The sequence below is a fragment of the Ostrea edulis genome, chromosome 10 (assembly GCF_947568905.1).
Source record: "Ostrea edulis chromosome 10, xbOstEdul1.1, whole genome shotgun sequence".
In the NCBI taxonomy this organism is placed as follows: domain Eukaryota; kingdom Metazoa; phylum Mollusca; class Bivalvia; order Ostreida; family Ostreidae; genus Ostrea; species Ostrea edulis.
Genome location: NC_079173.1, coordinates 27,022,440 through 27,040,240, shown reverse-complemented (window position 1 = coordinate 27,040,240; position 17,801 = coordinate 27,022,440). Strand labels below are relative to the sequence as shown.

Genomic DNA, 17,801 nt, shown 5'->3' with positions numbered 1-17,801 from the left:
CATGATCTTGGCTCATTAGCTTAGACCTCTGTGGGGTTTGACCGGTGTACCCACTCCTGTAGCTTGGTTGTTCTTGTACTATACGATTACTCTCCACATCCTGCATACACTGGTTACAACAGGATATCTGTAGTAGACCACAGGGAGAGGACCTGTTTTGATACACATCCATAAACTGTAATGAATTACTTATACGCACTGAGTGGCATTACATTACACATAAATACACACACAACATTATCTTATTTGCAGATAACACATTCTGGACATATCTTCTGTTTAAGACAGTACATTGATACTTTTGTCTATTGGAAAGACTCCACAAATACATTGAAGTTTTACATTGCATTTATATGCATTTACAGATATTGGATAAAGTCTACTTTATGACTATAATACTGTACCATACACTGAACACTTGTTTCAATTAGTACCATTTTGAAACATATGAAAATCACATGCATGAAATTAGGTTAACACTAAGGAACTCCGTAACTGGATGTTTTAGGACAGTTAAAATAACATAAAACAATAGACAAGCTGCTAAGTAGTAAATAAAACATCTTACCTCAGAAAAGCTGGATCATATGCTGTATCATGTATACGCCATGCATAGAATCGGAAAAAGTTTGTTGATCAATATGAACTGATATGCAGAGAAGTATGAAAACGTCAATCCTGCTAGACTGCCGTGTCCAAACTGAATTCCGCATGGGATAGTGGTTTAAAATCCCGTGAAGTTAGGTTCCTATTAGAGCAGCGTAAAAAGAGGCACCAAACAGGATTTGGGGGGTGTTCGATATATCCACAAAATAAGAGTATATGTATTTACATTACATACAAATAAGAATAACGAGAATTTAATGCGACAGTCACTTTTCAACATTGGTTCACGTTATAGAGCAAATTTGCTTATAACGTGTTGCCACCCATGCATATATTTAAACTTTAAGTTGTTTTGAGTCAATGCGGAATTACAAACCAAAATTAGCCAAACAATAATGCGCTTGTTGTTCGAAACATTTGAGGAACGTAGATACCATACCCAAATGATAGTGGGATATTTCTATATACATATAGGAAGTTGATGGTGACGGGCCTTAATTTTTCTTAGCTGCCGTAAACCTTATGTGTTCGTTTACCATTAACATCCCAAATCAATAAAAAGAGAGATTCAGATATAAAACACAGATAGAGGAGTGTGTTAAAAAATTATGTGATGCTTTTAGATCGAGTTGACTGGATAATTTCTTATCAATGTAAAACTTCTACGGTATCAATTAAATATACATCCGTATTTTTAAGCTAATAACGAAGTAGTTAGCTACTGGGCTGTAGAGACCCTCGGGGACTAACAGTCCACCAGCAGAGGCCTCGACCCAGGGGTCATAATGTAAAACTGATACAGTACCAATTTTGATGCACCAGATGCGCATTTCGACAAATAATGTCTCTCCTGTGATAATCAACCGAAATGTTTGAAATCCGAAATAGCAATGAAGTTTTAGAGCTATTATAGCCAAAACAGCGTGCCAAAAAAAGTGGAGTCAAATTCGTCTAAGGATAAGAGCTATGCATGAGGGAGATAATCCTTAATTTTGAAATGAATTTCTAAATTTTATAACAGCAATTAAATATCCATCCGTATTTTCAAGCTAGTAACGAAGTACTTAGCTACTGGGCTGTAGAGACCCTCGGGGACTAACACTCCACCAGCAGAGGCCTCGACCAAATGGAAAATATAAATTTTAGAAAATAGACAAGCCATTTATGATAGATTTAAACTACTTGTTTACTGCAAATAGCATGCATTTGCGTATTGAATCATTTTAGAAAATTATCTATTTCATCATTGGAGCGTTGATCAATTAAGATTAATCAGGAGATCTTTTTGATTCAGAAACTTGGGTAACAATAACATAACAACGTTACCAAATGGAATCTTTGATGCATTGACGAAGCTACAGAAACTGTAAGTGTATATATATATACATAAGAATTATTTGTATGCAGAGGAGGTGAAGATAATAAACAATGTTGAACAGTGTTGAATCTTATATCTGCATGTATTATAAGCAATGTAAAATTAAGAATTGGAGAAACATCGACCCCTGGGTAAACCAGACATGGGAACAGGTGTTTAAGAAGAGTAGGCATTCCTTATTGACCGACTAAGTATCCCCTGTCGACCGGTCACATCCACCATGAGCCCTATAATCAGAGTGATCCGTAGTCAACGTCAATGTGTAAAGAATGGCCTAACAATTAGTATGAAACATATTAGACATAATTTGACTCAACGACAGGTTGTACTGGTAAATTAGATCGTTGTAACGAGCATATAATTTGCGAAATGTTGACTTTAATCGAGACTGTTGAGACTCCTGTAATATAAACTTTTTTTCAGTATCTTGCCTCGATTAAAAAAAATGTCATAAGCATAGCAATTCAGGCACATAAATACCTAATAAAAGTGATAATTGAATACTGCTAAATAGATATAAATCAAGGTCAACGATGGAGAAGCTGAAGTCATCGTGTTTGTCATCAGGTTGAGTGCTTAGTTTCCTTTTAAAATGTATGTTCAATAACATGTCTAAGTACGATACAGAAATAGAAGGCTATATGGTTTCTTTTATTTCGACTTCACAATATATCGAAATGACTATTGGAAGGTCAGGAAAGATGTTATTTGTCATGTAGAATCCTTTGAATAAATTCTACTTCATGAGAATATAAAACAGGTCAGCTAACAAAGGAGCATAATTCGTGTCCATTTGAATTCTAACAGACCGTTAGAAGACCTGGTCACGAAAGACTACGGAGATATATTATTAGTGAGAAAATCCAACATCTTTTTAAAATCAACTTCAGAATGCGTGTTTGCCGAGTCAGGGTGCTGTTGAATAAAATGATTTCTTGATTGACTGATCAATAGAGATTAATATTTCTCTTTTCCATACGAAAAGTGTAACAAAATAAAAGCAATATCGATGTTTTACATCACACAGGGGATGCTTACTATTCCTAGGCACCTGATCCCACCTTTGGTGTGTCTAGGGTCTGTGTTTGCCCAACTGTCTATTTTGTATTGCTTTGGTGGGTCAAATTTTAAAACAACTTTCTATACAATGTATTCCAGACTGTGCATCTTTTTCCCCCATTATATTCCCCCAACAAAGTTTGGGAACACACTGTTTTACTCTTTTTCTTATCATTATCATTATTATTATCATTATTATTATGTTCCCCAACAAAGTTTGGGAACATTGTTTTTACTCAGTTTCTTATTATTATCACACAAAGTTTGGGAACATATTGTTTTTACTCTCTTTCTTATTAAGGTCTTCCGTTTCCAAATGAAGACCTTTTTTCTTATTCTTATGTTTCTTGTCCTCTTTTTTGTTATTATTATTATTATTATTGTTTTTTCCCGATTTTGAGCACGCGATTTCTCGGAAATGACCTGACAGATTTTTATCAAACTTTCAGGAAAGATGCACCATAAAATGAACTAAAATCCTTTTCTTTTTTCGATATTTACTCCCGGTCGTTAATTACGTCCGATATATCAGTGACGATATATCTCGACTTCTAGATGTGACATATGTATATCATTTATTCGGCCGTCAATTTCGCTCGTCACCGGAAGTGAACAAAGAAAATGTCAGATTCAAAATTATGCGTCTAAAACGAAACTTGCATGGTATGATTAGGTCTCTTTAATAGTTTCAGAAAATGTGATACTTGCCGGAAAAACCCTTACTGTCAAAAAAGGTAACTTCCGTGTTAAGGAGAGAAATGTTGAAAAATTGGTCTTTCTTTGTCACTATATATCTCGCTAATAAATCAAGTCTTTGATTTTATTTTCACATATATTATTGACATTATCTATTTCTAGAGTAACGCCCATTTTTTTCCAAAATGTTTCTTCAATACGTGAAATATGTCCGATTTTCGATTTTAAAAAGAGATTCTGTCAATGCGTTTTGTCATAAACGTTCAAATATTTCATTTTGACACTTTTAGAGATAATAGATCTTGACAGATGTGACATACACATATAATTATTTTGGCCGTCACTTCCGATCGTCATCGGAAGTGAACAAAGAAAACGTCAAATTTCAAAACTCTGTGCTTGAGACGAAATTGGCATGATGAAATAAGGTTTCTTTTATAGTTTCAAAAGTGCAATACTTACCGGAAGTTAAAACAGCAACTTCCGGTTTATTGAGGAAAACTTCAAAAAATGGCTATTTCTTTGTCCCCATAAAACACGCTTGTAAATCATGTGTTTAATATGATTTTCACATATATTATTAACATTATCCATCTTAAGACCACCGTCAATTTTTTTTTTTCAAAATTCACTGTCATTTGTGAGATATGTCTAATATTTGTTAATATTTTCTGCGGCTGTTTTCTCGTAAACGGTCTAATATTGAGTCTTGAAAATTTCAGGGTTGTTAAATAGTGACTTGTATACGTAACATACGAGTTTCACTTCCCACGCCGTCAATTCGGTCGTCCACCGGAAGTAGCTTAAATATGTAATTTTTCATTTTTTCATTTCCAATGCTCATAATATCGTCTAGTAGAGTATAACAAGTCATATTATTTCAACCGGAAGTTGATTATTAGAAACCGGAATTTGTCCGAAAAATCTGTATTTTTCATTGAAACTTTTAGTGGGGATTTCTGCACGCTCAATGTGGACTTTTTAGTCGTTTTATGGACTTCGGAGATACCGGAAGTGAATAAAATAAAGCGGGTGTTGTTTATCATTGACAAATAATATCTTTTATTTGTTTATCGCTCTATTTTTAATAATGTAGATGTTTATTCATTTTACATCAAGTAATTCTTCACTAATTGAATTATTCCAGTTAATATTCTGTCTCGTCAGAAATTGGATGGAAGACCTACTCGTTGCTCGCAACGAGATCGAGTGTAGTTATTATTATAATTTTTCTCCGGTACTTTTGTGTCTGGGAGTGTTCCCAGAAACTATAAAAGGTATTGATATGAAACTTTCAAGGATGGTAGTATGGCGTTTGTAAATGTGCAGAACGATAGTCATTTTGTTCGCACATGCATGCATGCACACGCACGTGCATTACAATTTGGGTATAGAAATTGGAAAATCAGAATATGCAAGGGATCGATATGAAACCTTAATAGGATGATGGTATATCATTTGTAGATGTGAAAAATGATTTTTGTACGCTAACTTTGTAATCAGTCTCTCTTTTTGTTGTTCGAGGAAATGGTTTGAAATCCATGTCTTAGGTAGGTATTGATATCCTTAACTGATCTAAATGGTCACAATTACCAATATGCATGCACTTGCATGTGCGCTTCATTTTGATTGGATAATACTAAAATGTCTGTAACTCCCCTATGAATGATGCGAATTATTTGGTATTCACAGCATAGGTAGATAATATGTGTATCTATATATTGGCGTAATAAAAGATTGGGTCCAATGCTGTCTGACGTGTTTCATGCCGACTGTTAGGCCGTTCTTGGCACACTGATTTTGACTACGGATAGTTCCGTTTACCTGATCAAGATATAGGGCTCACGGTGGGTGTGACCGGTCGACAGGGGGTGGTTACTCTTCCTATGCACCTGATCCCACCTCTGGTATATCCAGGGATCCGTGTTTGCCCAACTCTCTGCTTTGTATTGCTTATAGGAGCTATGAGATTGATCACTGTTCGTTGTCTTTGCCTTTCATTGTTTGTTATTTTGAGGCGGTGCTCAATTGCAATCCAAATAGATCATAAGCAAAAATTGCGCTAATGAAATGAATCAGCTGAGAGACACAAGTACGGTAAATAGGTGATAATTGAATATCGCTACATAGATATAGGAACTGATGATGGAGAACGTGAAAATATCCCATTTGCCATAAAGGGTATGAGTTCAATTACCATCAACGTCTCCGTTCTGTAAAGAAGAAATATCTAAATATAGAATAACATCTCTGTGGTGTTTTATTTTGGAATTCACTGGGTTATTTCTATTCAATATATGTATGAAAATTACATTTGTTAGAAAATAAATAAATGGTGGCCGATGGATCTAATTCCCATCATTTTTTTTTTCATGAGAAAATTCCCATGTTTAAAGCCATACTTATGCGCTCGTGTAGTTTACAGAATAATATATTTCATCATTGTAGTGTTGATCAATTAAACTTAATTAGTACATAAAACGTTAAAGAATAGAATGATCGATACACTGATGAAACTATGGATACTGTAAGGATATCTATATATATACCGATTATTTGTATGACAATTCAATATTGTCGATGAGAGTAATTGTACGAAAAGTGTAAATTTGAAAATGGTGTTGATGTTTGTTACTTTACCCAATGAAAGGTGAAAATAACGAACAGTGATATATCTTATAATGAATGGTGCAAAATTATTTAAGCTGCTCATATGAAATAATTCGTCTGAAGAAATGATTCTATCTTATCTCTCATAAAATTGATTATATAATGGCATCTTTAAAAATATTTTGATTTAGTGATTACCTTCCTCCAAATTGTAATTCTAATGATATTGATCTGGAGATGTTCCTGGCCCAAAAAAACAAGCAAACAACATAGCCTGCAGATCTACTCCGACATCATACTTAATAGACATTGTGAACTTCCCTTAGGTTCAAAATTGTGATTCTGTTGTTAGTAAAATATAACGAAATATCAAAGTTTAACAACATTTTTTAAATGACACAGTAAGCGATATTTTCCGAGAATATTCACAATGGATGGAAAAGTGAACATAACGAACAGTGATCAATCTCAATGTTCCTGTAATGAATACAAAATAAAAAACGTAAGCAGGGACTCCTGGCCATGTGGAGGTAGCTTTACTTCACCATTGTGTTATATCGTAACCACACGCACATACATTGGATCTTGAATTGGTATATAGTATACACACTTTCAAACGAATGTGGAATAGATTACTCAATGAAAGGACACATATCATGATAATGTTATCACTGCACCTCCCCCGGCAAATGCAACAAAGTATAGCAGTGTTTCAATTTTCTATCACATGGTTATAATACAATCTTGTCTCTTTAATCAATACATGATATTTGTCTTTTTCAGTGGATTATATGGAAACCCTCTAATTTGCAATTGTCCATTAGTCGACATTGTTCTCTTGGTGAAAAGAAGACGATTACAGTGGATTCTCGGTCCTTCCTGTCACAGCCCTGTGACTCTAAGAAAAACATTGCTGAAGGACCTGAAACTTCAAGAAGTAATTTGTGATTCAGGTATAGCATTTACCCTCGGGATAACAGACACCGGTCTTGTCTCCACAACAAATTTGTTCCCTGATATATTTCATCAATGTATATCAGTTCCACTATTCGTTATCTTCGCCTTTCATGTACATGTACTAATCTGAATATATGTAATCGTTGAATTCATATATCATAAACCATATATTCTAGATTCTAATCCAACTATATGCGTTATAGAGACCATAAGAAACTCAATATACATCATTCATCTCAAGTAGCGTATATTGCAGGATTTATCAGCTCTTGACCTGCTAAAGTGATTTTTATAGCGCAGTATGAGAATTCTATGCCACGCCTAATCTGACTGGTTAAGACAATCACTTGTCTCCCAAACATTATATATCCCCATCATATTTCACCCCCTCGGTAGCCTCGTGCATTTTCCATACATTTTTCGTCAAGGTAGACATATTATATTGTGATGTCACAATAAGGCCGAGTTATTCTATTTTCATAGTCCGCAAGCTACATAATGTGCGGGTCTCTGATACACAGTTAAATCGTCTGATTTTGGCTTATACAAAAGCAAGCAAGTAAATCAGCATTCATGGAGAATAGAAATACATCACTATATTTCGTTGTCTTTACCTACTAATACGTTGACGGCGCGGTGTTACCGTTAGGACGACAACAGCTACATACAATGTATAGGTGACCGGGCTCCAATTTTGAATGCATTTTGTAGTCTTACTTTGTTTCGGTATGATAAACAATTTATTTAATGAATGTTCGGGAGATGTGAAGAATTATTCACCGAAGAAAAATTGGGTAAATAAATCTTTATATCTCCCTCGCTACAATGCAATAAATTGTATAATATTGATGGATTTTATGACGTCTTTTCATTGTTAGAAACATGAAAGGTAAACAACTTAATCTTGAGGGGAGGGTACGGTATGTATGGGTGCGCCTATATGAAAAGTGATGTGCATTTGTTAGAGCAATAAAACAAATCTATATCTAAAAAAGGATAGACTTTAGCAAAAATTATATTACATATACTTAATCAATACAAATCCTAGGTTCAGTGATCAGTCGCGGTAGCCCAGTGGTAGAGAATTTGCTTCATAAGCACGGCGTCGTCATGTCGGGTCCTACTCGTGCCATGGCTAAAAGTTAATCTAAAACACTAGTACTAACACTACACTAAATATACAAACGTATTTACTCCACGGAAAAAGTTTTTATTGGTTTTGACTTGTGAATGAATGTTTTATAAGGAGCGAATGAGAGAGAGAGAGAGAGAGAGAGAGAGAGAGAGAGAGAGAGAGAGAGAGAGAGAGAGAGAGAGAGATTCATAGTTTGCGCAGAAGGGGGTGAAAGTGGGATGTCCCTCTAGAGCGAGACTTCAAGAGAATGTTTCGGCTCTAGAGTGAGTTTCCCCCCTAGAGGTACAGTTTATTCTAGAGCAAATCTGCTGGGGAAAGGTTCACTCTAGAGTTAAACTTCCGGGGGGAAGGCTCACTCTAGAGCCATACTTTCGCAGGGGAAAGGCTCACTCTAAATCCTTACTTCCGGGAGAAATCTCATTATTGTGGGAGTCTGGCTCTATAACACCGGTATAGGGGAACAGCAAGTAAACAATCTATGTATTCTAGCAAAATTGAAACTTACCACTGCCATACTTAAGGTGTGTTTGAAATTCGCTGTAAAATTAGCTAAACATGCAGGACTGACTGCTTGTAAAGGTTATTAGCCCTGTCAAAGACCAACTAGCCCTGTGAAAATAACTGCATTCTTAAAAATTACTTTTACATGTATTACTACATGTATATATCGTCTAATGAAATACGAACTACCTAATTCGTTTCTAGTACATTATATTTTATTGAAATTTGATATAGGGTAGAAAATGAAGTAAAATGTACTAAATTGATGAGGTTTGTCCATTTTGTTACAGGTACAATAATGAAGTTGATTCATCTAAATTTCATTTAGCGGGAATTTTATCATCTCCGATCGGACGTCTATATAAAGAAATGTCTTCGCCCGTTGTAAAATGTATGCGTTTCGTGCGGTCGGGCTCACTGTTATTTCAAACACTGCAATGGACTCAAGACTTTAAGTGTAAAAAGAACAAGAGAATGAAGTTGGGTGAAAATTAGAAAAAAATTCAAGTGAATGTGCAATACAAGCTAAACATAATAATATTTTTAAACCGCGTTCATGTTTTGGAGGAGTTGTTTGACTTGGGAAAGTGAGTACGTGACGGGGGAGGGTGTGTGTGTTAAATAAACATAAATATATTGTAAAATAGAAACAACTTTAGTAGTATTTCTGGTTAGAATAGCATATTGAGACATGATTAAACTATATGAAATTGCAAAAATTAATCATAATGAGATTCAAAAATAACATTATACTATTATATTAGTTTATTCATTGTTTCTGTGATCATAAAAGACTAAAAGTATTTCAATTATTAGCCGTGCAACACAGTTAAGATATATAACGCATAACATGTACACATTTATATATATCAAGACATTTTGTGATATTTATTTTGAAAATAATTGATTATTTTGTCCATAAATATTTGATTGTTTTGAGTTCTTTTTGAAGGGATGCATGAAAAATAAATATCGTTAAATGACTTCGCGAATATGTGTAACGTTATTTGTTAAAAACTGCTGATTTGATAGTTTTTATCAAACTTTGACATCTTTTTTGTTTAAAAAACAAACTCGATTACCCCATATATTTTTTCAAATAAATTTTTCCATTTGTTTTTGTTTCGCTTTATTATTTATATCATCCAAATGAACAACAACAAATTCTGTCTATTTTAAGTTGAATTCTGCACTGAGTAAAGTCAATCACTATTATTATCTATATAATTCAATGGAAAACAGTGTCGCTACCGTAAAAACAATGGTATATTGAAGACGTAATTATTCAAAGTAATTGTGCTGTTGAATAAAAACAATTTTCACAGAGTAGTATATACATTGTCAAGATACATTGGTCAGATTTCCAGGTGGGGTTTTCGAGTGAGAAAAAAAGAGTTGTATAATACTCGGACATACCTCCCTTTAAGCGACATACCATGTTTGTTATTGTGTGTAAGTTGAATTGTTTCTATGCAAACGATATAATACTTTTCAAAAACTTACCCCCGATACATGATTTCGGCTCCTTCCTGCGAATATTGGATATGCTTGAAGTACTCTACTTCCTTACAATGACAACCACCGTGGTTGCCAAAAGGTTCTAGCTTTCCCCCAGCATGCTGAAGGCCAATGTTCAAATTCCGGTGGCGACAAACCTAATTCGTTAAAACCGGTAGTGACAGTTCCATCGCCAAACGATCGGCACCAGGTATGAATATGACGTCACGGGTCCTCTGACATGACCTTAGAAACGGATGCCCCGTGTCACAGTAGGTGTTGCACGCTAAAGAACCCTAACTGTTCAATGGCCGTAAGCGCCGAGTATAGGCCTAAACTTGAAGTCCTTGACCGGTCTAGGTGAAGTCCCCATATGAGTGAAAAAATTATCGAGCGAGACGTTAAGCATGATACGATTAATCAATTAATCGTTGCAATTACCAACGACGCGAAGAATTAGATCATCCTTTTTTGGTAGGATATGTCCCAACCTCATGGCAAACAAAAAGGTTTACATCAGATGGCTAAAGCTTTACTAAAACACTAGCACTAAAATTGCACTAAATATACAAACGTATTTACAAATTACGTTTTTATTGGATTTGGTATGCGAATGGATGTTTTATAGGGAGCGAAATAGGACACGCCCTACTAGTCCAATGCACTAATTTACAATGTCAATGTAGAAACGACTGCACAATGAAGCTATGATTGTAACGTTTATTTGTCTTTGATTCGAAAACGAAATGAATATACACCTAACAGTATTTGTACATGTATATTCCACAGATTAATGAAAGCTGTATCATTTCAGATTCCACCACCGGTTCTATCCGCGTGGAAACAAGAGTTCCTGGTACGTATTTTGGATCAATTTAATCAAAGGTTGTGTGATTACTGGTGGTACATGTAGCTTAAAACCTAGGACAGTTAGCCTTTGTTCTAATTCTTCCTTCGTCAAGTTTTCTATATTAAAAGAGAAAAAAAAATTTCCACTGATGCAGAAACTGTCTTTTCGACAATAACCGGATTTGGCAAGTATTCAACATGTACCAAACATTTTGAACATTGTATAGAACACTGATTTGTAAAGTAGCAATTTACAGTATACGTCAATGACACTTGATGCATGAAATTATCAGCAATGAATGTCATTGTATCTCTTGCCGCTAACATCATTGAAAACATCGATTTGAAATGGCTTTAAAGCTTGAAGAATTCCAATCCACGAGGTAAACTCTTTGTGTAGAAATTGGATTATTGTCCAATATCTAAACTGCCCTCGGCATCGGAAGTAAGTTTGTTATTTTATGTAGTTATTTACAAATACAGACCCTGAAACGTGCTACTACACCTTAAAAACGAATCGAACCGTTCCGTGCAAGAAACGAACCGTACCGTTCAAGAAACGTACCGTACCGTGCAAAAAACGAACCGTACCGTTCAAGAAGCGTACCGTACCGTGCAAGAAACGAACCGTACCGTTCAAGAAACGAACCGTACCGTTCAGAAAGCGTGCAGGATAATATTATGCAAACCCCGCCCCCAAAAGCCCGAAAGCGTACCGTACCGTGCAGAAAGCGTGCAATTTATGCCACGTGACCCACTTTTTCAGCCACAGTATATTATTTTCACAATGGCGCCCGATGGGAAAGGAGGTCGTAGACTATCGCTGGCTATTCGAAGCATTATCCTCAAACATCACGAAGCTGGGTTATCAACTGTGAAAATCACCGAGATGCTTAAAACATCTTTGATATTTTTTTTTAAACTACTTTCCGTAAATGTCACATTGTTTCAGTGCATATATGTGTATGTATGTTATCAACAAGTACCCAAGTTTTGACTGAATTATGCATAAAAATTCGTTTTATACTGTGAACTGTTAACAGAAATAGACGTCAGATCACTGCACGGATTTTGCATGCATGCTTCTGCAGCCAGTCCTGTGTACTGTGGATGTATATTTCACTTGCAGACTTTTAAAGAGTGAACCAAGGGGCATTTCGTTGTTTTAACGGAATTTCTGTTTCAATCAATTCTTTTAAATTCAAGGGTGAAGTTAACTACAATACTGTAATAGTACTTACAAGTAGCCTATTTAATTTCTTCATATAATCAGGGACGTCGACGTCCCTGATAATGCTACTACACGTATGGCACAGGGCTTGCCGTAAGAAGATGAAATTGATATTTGTAGCGTTAATGTATTCAATATGTACTTTCCTACGTACAGTGTCTGAATCATATGAGAAATTTCTAGACCGATTAGAAAAATTGTCACGTTCTACACTGTAATATTTTCATTACTTTATTAGCAATAATTTTGACATATCTTTTTCTCTTCTACATTGATAACGACCCATATAGATAGATGTAGATTGGCGGATTTATTATATACACTAATAAACAATTTTTAATTACATCGACAGAGAAATAAATAGATACATACATGTGTAAAAGAATGTAAACAAGTTAAATTGATGCAAAGCATCAAATCGGCAGCAAAACATTATTCATTTCAGCATTTTCAAGTATTTCAACAATATATAGAAAAGGTATATGAAACATTTTTATTGCAAACTATACACTTGCCTTACTTTTCTGTTAATTTTTTTAAATTCAATTTTCAGTGATCAAAAATAAAGTCAGGGAAATGAAAATCTGACTTCACGTGATAAAGGATAGGAATATATATGTATTATCATCATTTTATTTGATTCAAAGACAAATGCAACAGCTATCTAACATTATTAATTTTGAATGACTGAATGCTGACAAAAAAGGACGTACAAACTTCACGTGCAGATATCCTGGATCTTTCATAATGCTGATGATAAATCACAATAAATGTGAAGTGCAGAAAATAATCATTGTGTCATTTGCGACTTTAGTGTATTCAAAACAAAATTCACTTCTTAAAAACTTTTCCAATTTAGGCACTGTAATTTATATCCGGAAACTTAATACGCTTTGTTTTTACACTTACGCACGCCCATGTCGGGGAGCAGTTCATGTAACAACTTTTTATAAAATCGTAAATTAATAAATGTCTGATGAGAAATGAAAAACAAATTGAAACGTAATAATAACCATTAAGACTTAGACTTAAGCAAATTCTAAAAACTTGTATTCATAACTTTTATGTACGTTATCAATATGGAATTATTCCATCGAAGCAATCAAAAATAACGTCTCATTTCCCCATGTGCACATTCTAACACAACCACAAATCCTGCAGCCGATAATCAAAGAGCCGAATAAGACCGATCGAGTGAAAACAAACTATTGAAACGTACAATTTATACGAAGTCAAAGCGTTCAGGCCACGCCCACCTTATTAATAAAACGTGCAAACCGTTCACAAAGCGTGCAGCTATTTTTAGCAAACCGTACCGTGCAAGAAGCGAACCGTACCGTTCAAGAAGCGTACCGTACCGTGCAAGAAACGAACCGTACCGTTCAAGAAACGAACCGTACCGTTCAGAAAACGAACCGTACCGTTCATAAAGCGTACCGAACCGTACCGTGCAACTGGTGTAGTAGCACGTTTCAGGGTCTGTAGTATGACATATCCTATAAATGCATATACATGCGCATATATATATATATATATATATATATATATATATATATATATATATATATATGTATGTGTGTGTGTGTGTGTGCAGATACATCTCTAATGTTAACAATTTGTCCCACATACCATTGTGTACCGTGAGTAGGATCTAATTTGATGCGATTTCGAATGACTTTTAAACATTACAGACATCTGACATCTGTCTACATACTCAGACCTGTCTTGTTTGATATGCCGCTGATTAAGGTGTTGTCATTAGAACGTGGAAACAGTCATCATTCTCATACAGCTGACAATACGAGTCAACTGAATCTTTGCGTGATCCTGATTAATTGTAAAGTTGTGATTTTTACCTGGGGTCAACTTGTACAACAATTTAGTGTTAGTTATTGTCTCAAAAGTAGCATATCGTCATGTGATTAGGAAAAATGATGATACCTTTATACATTTCAAATAAATTTCCGCAATGTAATATATATTATAAAACAGCAAGAACTTTTTTCATTCATGTATTGAAATCCATCAAACGGACACACTGTATAAAATGAAAAGTGATCAATTAGAACAGCTCACAAATCAATAAAACCATGGAAGATTCACCAATGCACTGCTACCTAGAGACCGTAGTAGACATGCATCCCTGTCTTCAGCGCTGATGGGCCTTTATATCCATATATTCAACTCTGGTGTGTATTTATATTCCATTTGTCAATTCTGGTGAGTAAAACTATTTTCTCTCTCTATGGAATAGGCTGCTATAAAGCAAAACATCCTTTACGTAACTATGTAAAAAGTTACACGTTTACTTGTTATGTACAAGTTCACCTTTTGTTTGGTGTCTATAAGGTATGTGTTTATGATGGCGTATTTTGTACGTCTGGAGAGATGAGGGATCGAATAAAAAATCACATTATTTTCATGTTTATTACACTTATTACAATGACGACAATAATCACAAACATGTAATACGGTAAGTTTTAAATATTATTTTATTATTTATTTCTATTATCGTATTTGAACATTTCAGGACATCAGAAAAGAAGAAGATGTGACTGTTGGGTAAACAATGGCGTGGTCTGCTGTGGGTTTTTTCTTTGGATCGGTGCCAGATACTGACGGGCGGGTTAGTGTTGCCGGTTTTTCATACCGTTTGTTACACCGTTCCTGATATACTGATTTTGCCTATGGATTGCTTTGCTTACATGGTCAAGATATAAGACACACGGCAGGTATCCTCTTACGCACCTGATACTACTTCTGATGTTTCCAGTAGTCCGCGTTTGTCTTATTCTCAATTTTATATTCATCTGGGAAGCCGATCAATTCAGAAATAATACAACTGTATGAAAGTGAATGTATAAGCTATTTCTAGTCATTTATATTGTGGCCAAATTTCATTTTGATAAAGCATAATACTAATTCATGCCTTTAAGTTCATGGTGACTTGATATCACAAAAAAGTACAAGTATTTTAGTTTGAAATCCACCTGTAGTGTCATCATATTATACAGATTTTCAGACAACTACATAACATTGTTCTGTTGAGTCGATTTTTATCATTTTCTGTATGTACAAATTTCAATACCTCTTTATCACTATGGAGCTTTTACATTTTACCAAAATATCGTGAACATTTTCATTTCAGATTAAAATCCAGACACACAGATGGGATTCGAGCATTCTACATTCCGCACATAATTCAGAAGCTCTATCCACTACGCCACTGGCGTTGATGACATCTGTTGAAGTAATTAAACAGATGTTCTATATGAAAAAAATATACAGCGTCCTTGCTTATATAATATTAAGTTGTATATTCATAATGCATAAAAGAAATTATCTGTCTTCTATAAGATACTGAAATTTAAGTGGGTCAATTTAAGTGGGTACGAGTATCGTACTGTTCAATCCTTACAAGCAATGTACCCTTCGAGGCCTCGGTCCCATTACTTCATTACTTTTATGGAATGGATAGGTACTCGGGCATTAACCTATACGTAAAAATACCGTCGTATGTTTTTTTTTCCTGTTAAAGTATATTCCACTTTTCAGGATTTAAGAAATTGTGTTGTTACAAAGTTTCAATTTTTATTTAAACCAAAAATACGAGTATGTAATACCATTCAAAAATAATGAAAAGTATAGTATTAACATTTTTAAAATAATATACCACCCTGTCTATGGTTCTAAGATATCAATCTACTGGTTATCAAAATCAATCGATGTGTTGTCAGACATAATTCTATACTGATTTACTTATAGCATAACCTGTTTGGAAGATATGAAATCACTTCAAATTCTGCTGGTTACACCATCCCCAAATATATTTCAAGGACAATATGTTGAGAAGGGTGTATAAATGATGAATACTGGATAGCACGAGGTAAATCGAGCACCAACTTATGGAGGGAAAATGGATGTTTTAAATTTTAAGATTTTATATGAAACTGGCGAAATGCTGAGGATTTGAATTAGAGACTATCTTAAAACATGTTAGAGTCAAAGAATATAATTATTTCTCGAGTTTCCTTTATATTTGGCCACTACTTTTCTGATTATGAATTATTTGTCTGAAATTTTCTCGCGTTATATTTGATGTTATTAAACATTCAAAAAGTAAACTCCGAATACAGAACATAACTACAAGGCTTGTGACTTCATCTTTGCATGCAATTAATGTCAAATGTTAATATACAACCCATATTATATATACGATACATGGTCAATATTTAAGTATTGTAAATAACAATTTAATGTGTATGCATGCAAATTCACAAAAATTCCTTTCCTCATCTGGAATTCATCATTTATTTCGTACATCTATGTGGTATTCACAACAACACCTCACTCATCTTGCTGAACAGTTCTATAACATAAAGAGCAGTATTAAATCCACATTATTTTAACTATGAGACCACAATAATGTTGATTTTAACACAAGGCTTCTAATACAGGGAAATGAGATGTAGTGCTATGTTGACTGCTCCAAATGGTTTCTTCTTTGTTACAGATAAACATTATATCAACAGTAAGAGAGGGAGCAATATTGCCATTTCATGATTGGCGCCCTGCCCACTGGACATACCACGACTGCCACTCCAGTTCACTCGGCTGTACATTGAATTAGTATTGGCTTCGGTTGGAGGGAGAGCTTAGACTGTAATGGACTGGTGTCTCACTCTGTTACTCTTATCCGTTAACCACTTATCATTCCGAGGAATGACAATGTAAGCTTTCCAGTCTCCGTAGCTACGGACGACATAGTGCCTATCTTTATGATACTTGCGTTTTTCCGTTACATATTGCTTGTTGTTATTTAATACTAAATGTGACAAACATGAATAGGGTAACTTATTAAGAAGATCAGAACAGCTTTAGATATGAAAAATATTTTTAAAATATCTTAATCGAATCCAATTTGTAGTTGATGTTAGATCTTTACGTTTGAAATATCAAATTTAATTCAATTGTTTTAACTGATATAATGGATGCAAGACAACATCATCTGAATTAATATCAATTCAGATCAGAAAAGTGTAGGTCCATTATGAGCACATCAGTTTTTCGAAACCAGCTCATTACAGCCCAATCCCAAATGTGACAGAAAAACTTCTGAATGTCAGAGAACCACATGCATTTGTTATCAGTCTGCAATACATCAATGGCTTGGTTTGTTGGAAAGTGTTCAATGAATCCACCATGTAATTTAAATTTTAAAAGTTGGCTTATTTTAGTTGGGTTTGCTAAAACGCGGTATTTCTTTTGGGTTTAACACATTC

General features: G+C 34.6%; 1 protein-coding gene and 1 long non-coding RNA gene across 3 annotated transcripts in view; both read left to right on the top strand.

Moving 5' to 3' along the window:
- Positions 1-17,801, top strand: part of LOC130046610 (leucine-rich repeat transmembrane protein FLRT3-like) — a 148,461-nt gene that overhangs the window by 991 nt on the left and 129,669 nt on the right. The window contains exons 2-4 of one of the 2 annotated variants that reach the window (XM_056152357.1): positions 1,901-1,972; positions 7,133-7,302; positions 11,254-11,737. In XM_056152357.1, coding sequence (XP_056008332.1) covers positions 1,901-1,972; positions 7,133-7,302; positions 11,254-11,318 — 307 coding nt within the window. In that variant the 3' untranslated portion in view covers positions 11,319-11,737. Of the gene's footprint in view, positions 1-1,900; positions 1,973-7,132; positions 7,303-11,253; positions 11,738-17,801 lie in introns of those variants that run through there. The other variant, XM_056152356.1, reaches the window with a different exon arrangement.
- Positions 14,264-16,608, top strand: LOC130051069 (uncharacterized). The gene is made up of 3 exons (XR_008799486.1): positions 14,264-15,145; positions 15,668-15,769; positions 16,285-16,608. It is a non-coding gene; the product is annotated as an uncharacterized LOC130051069 (long non-coding RNA).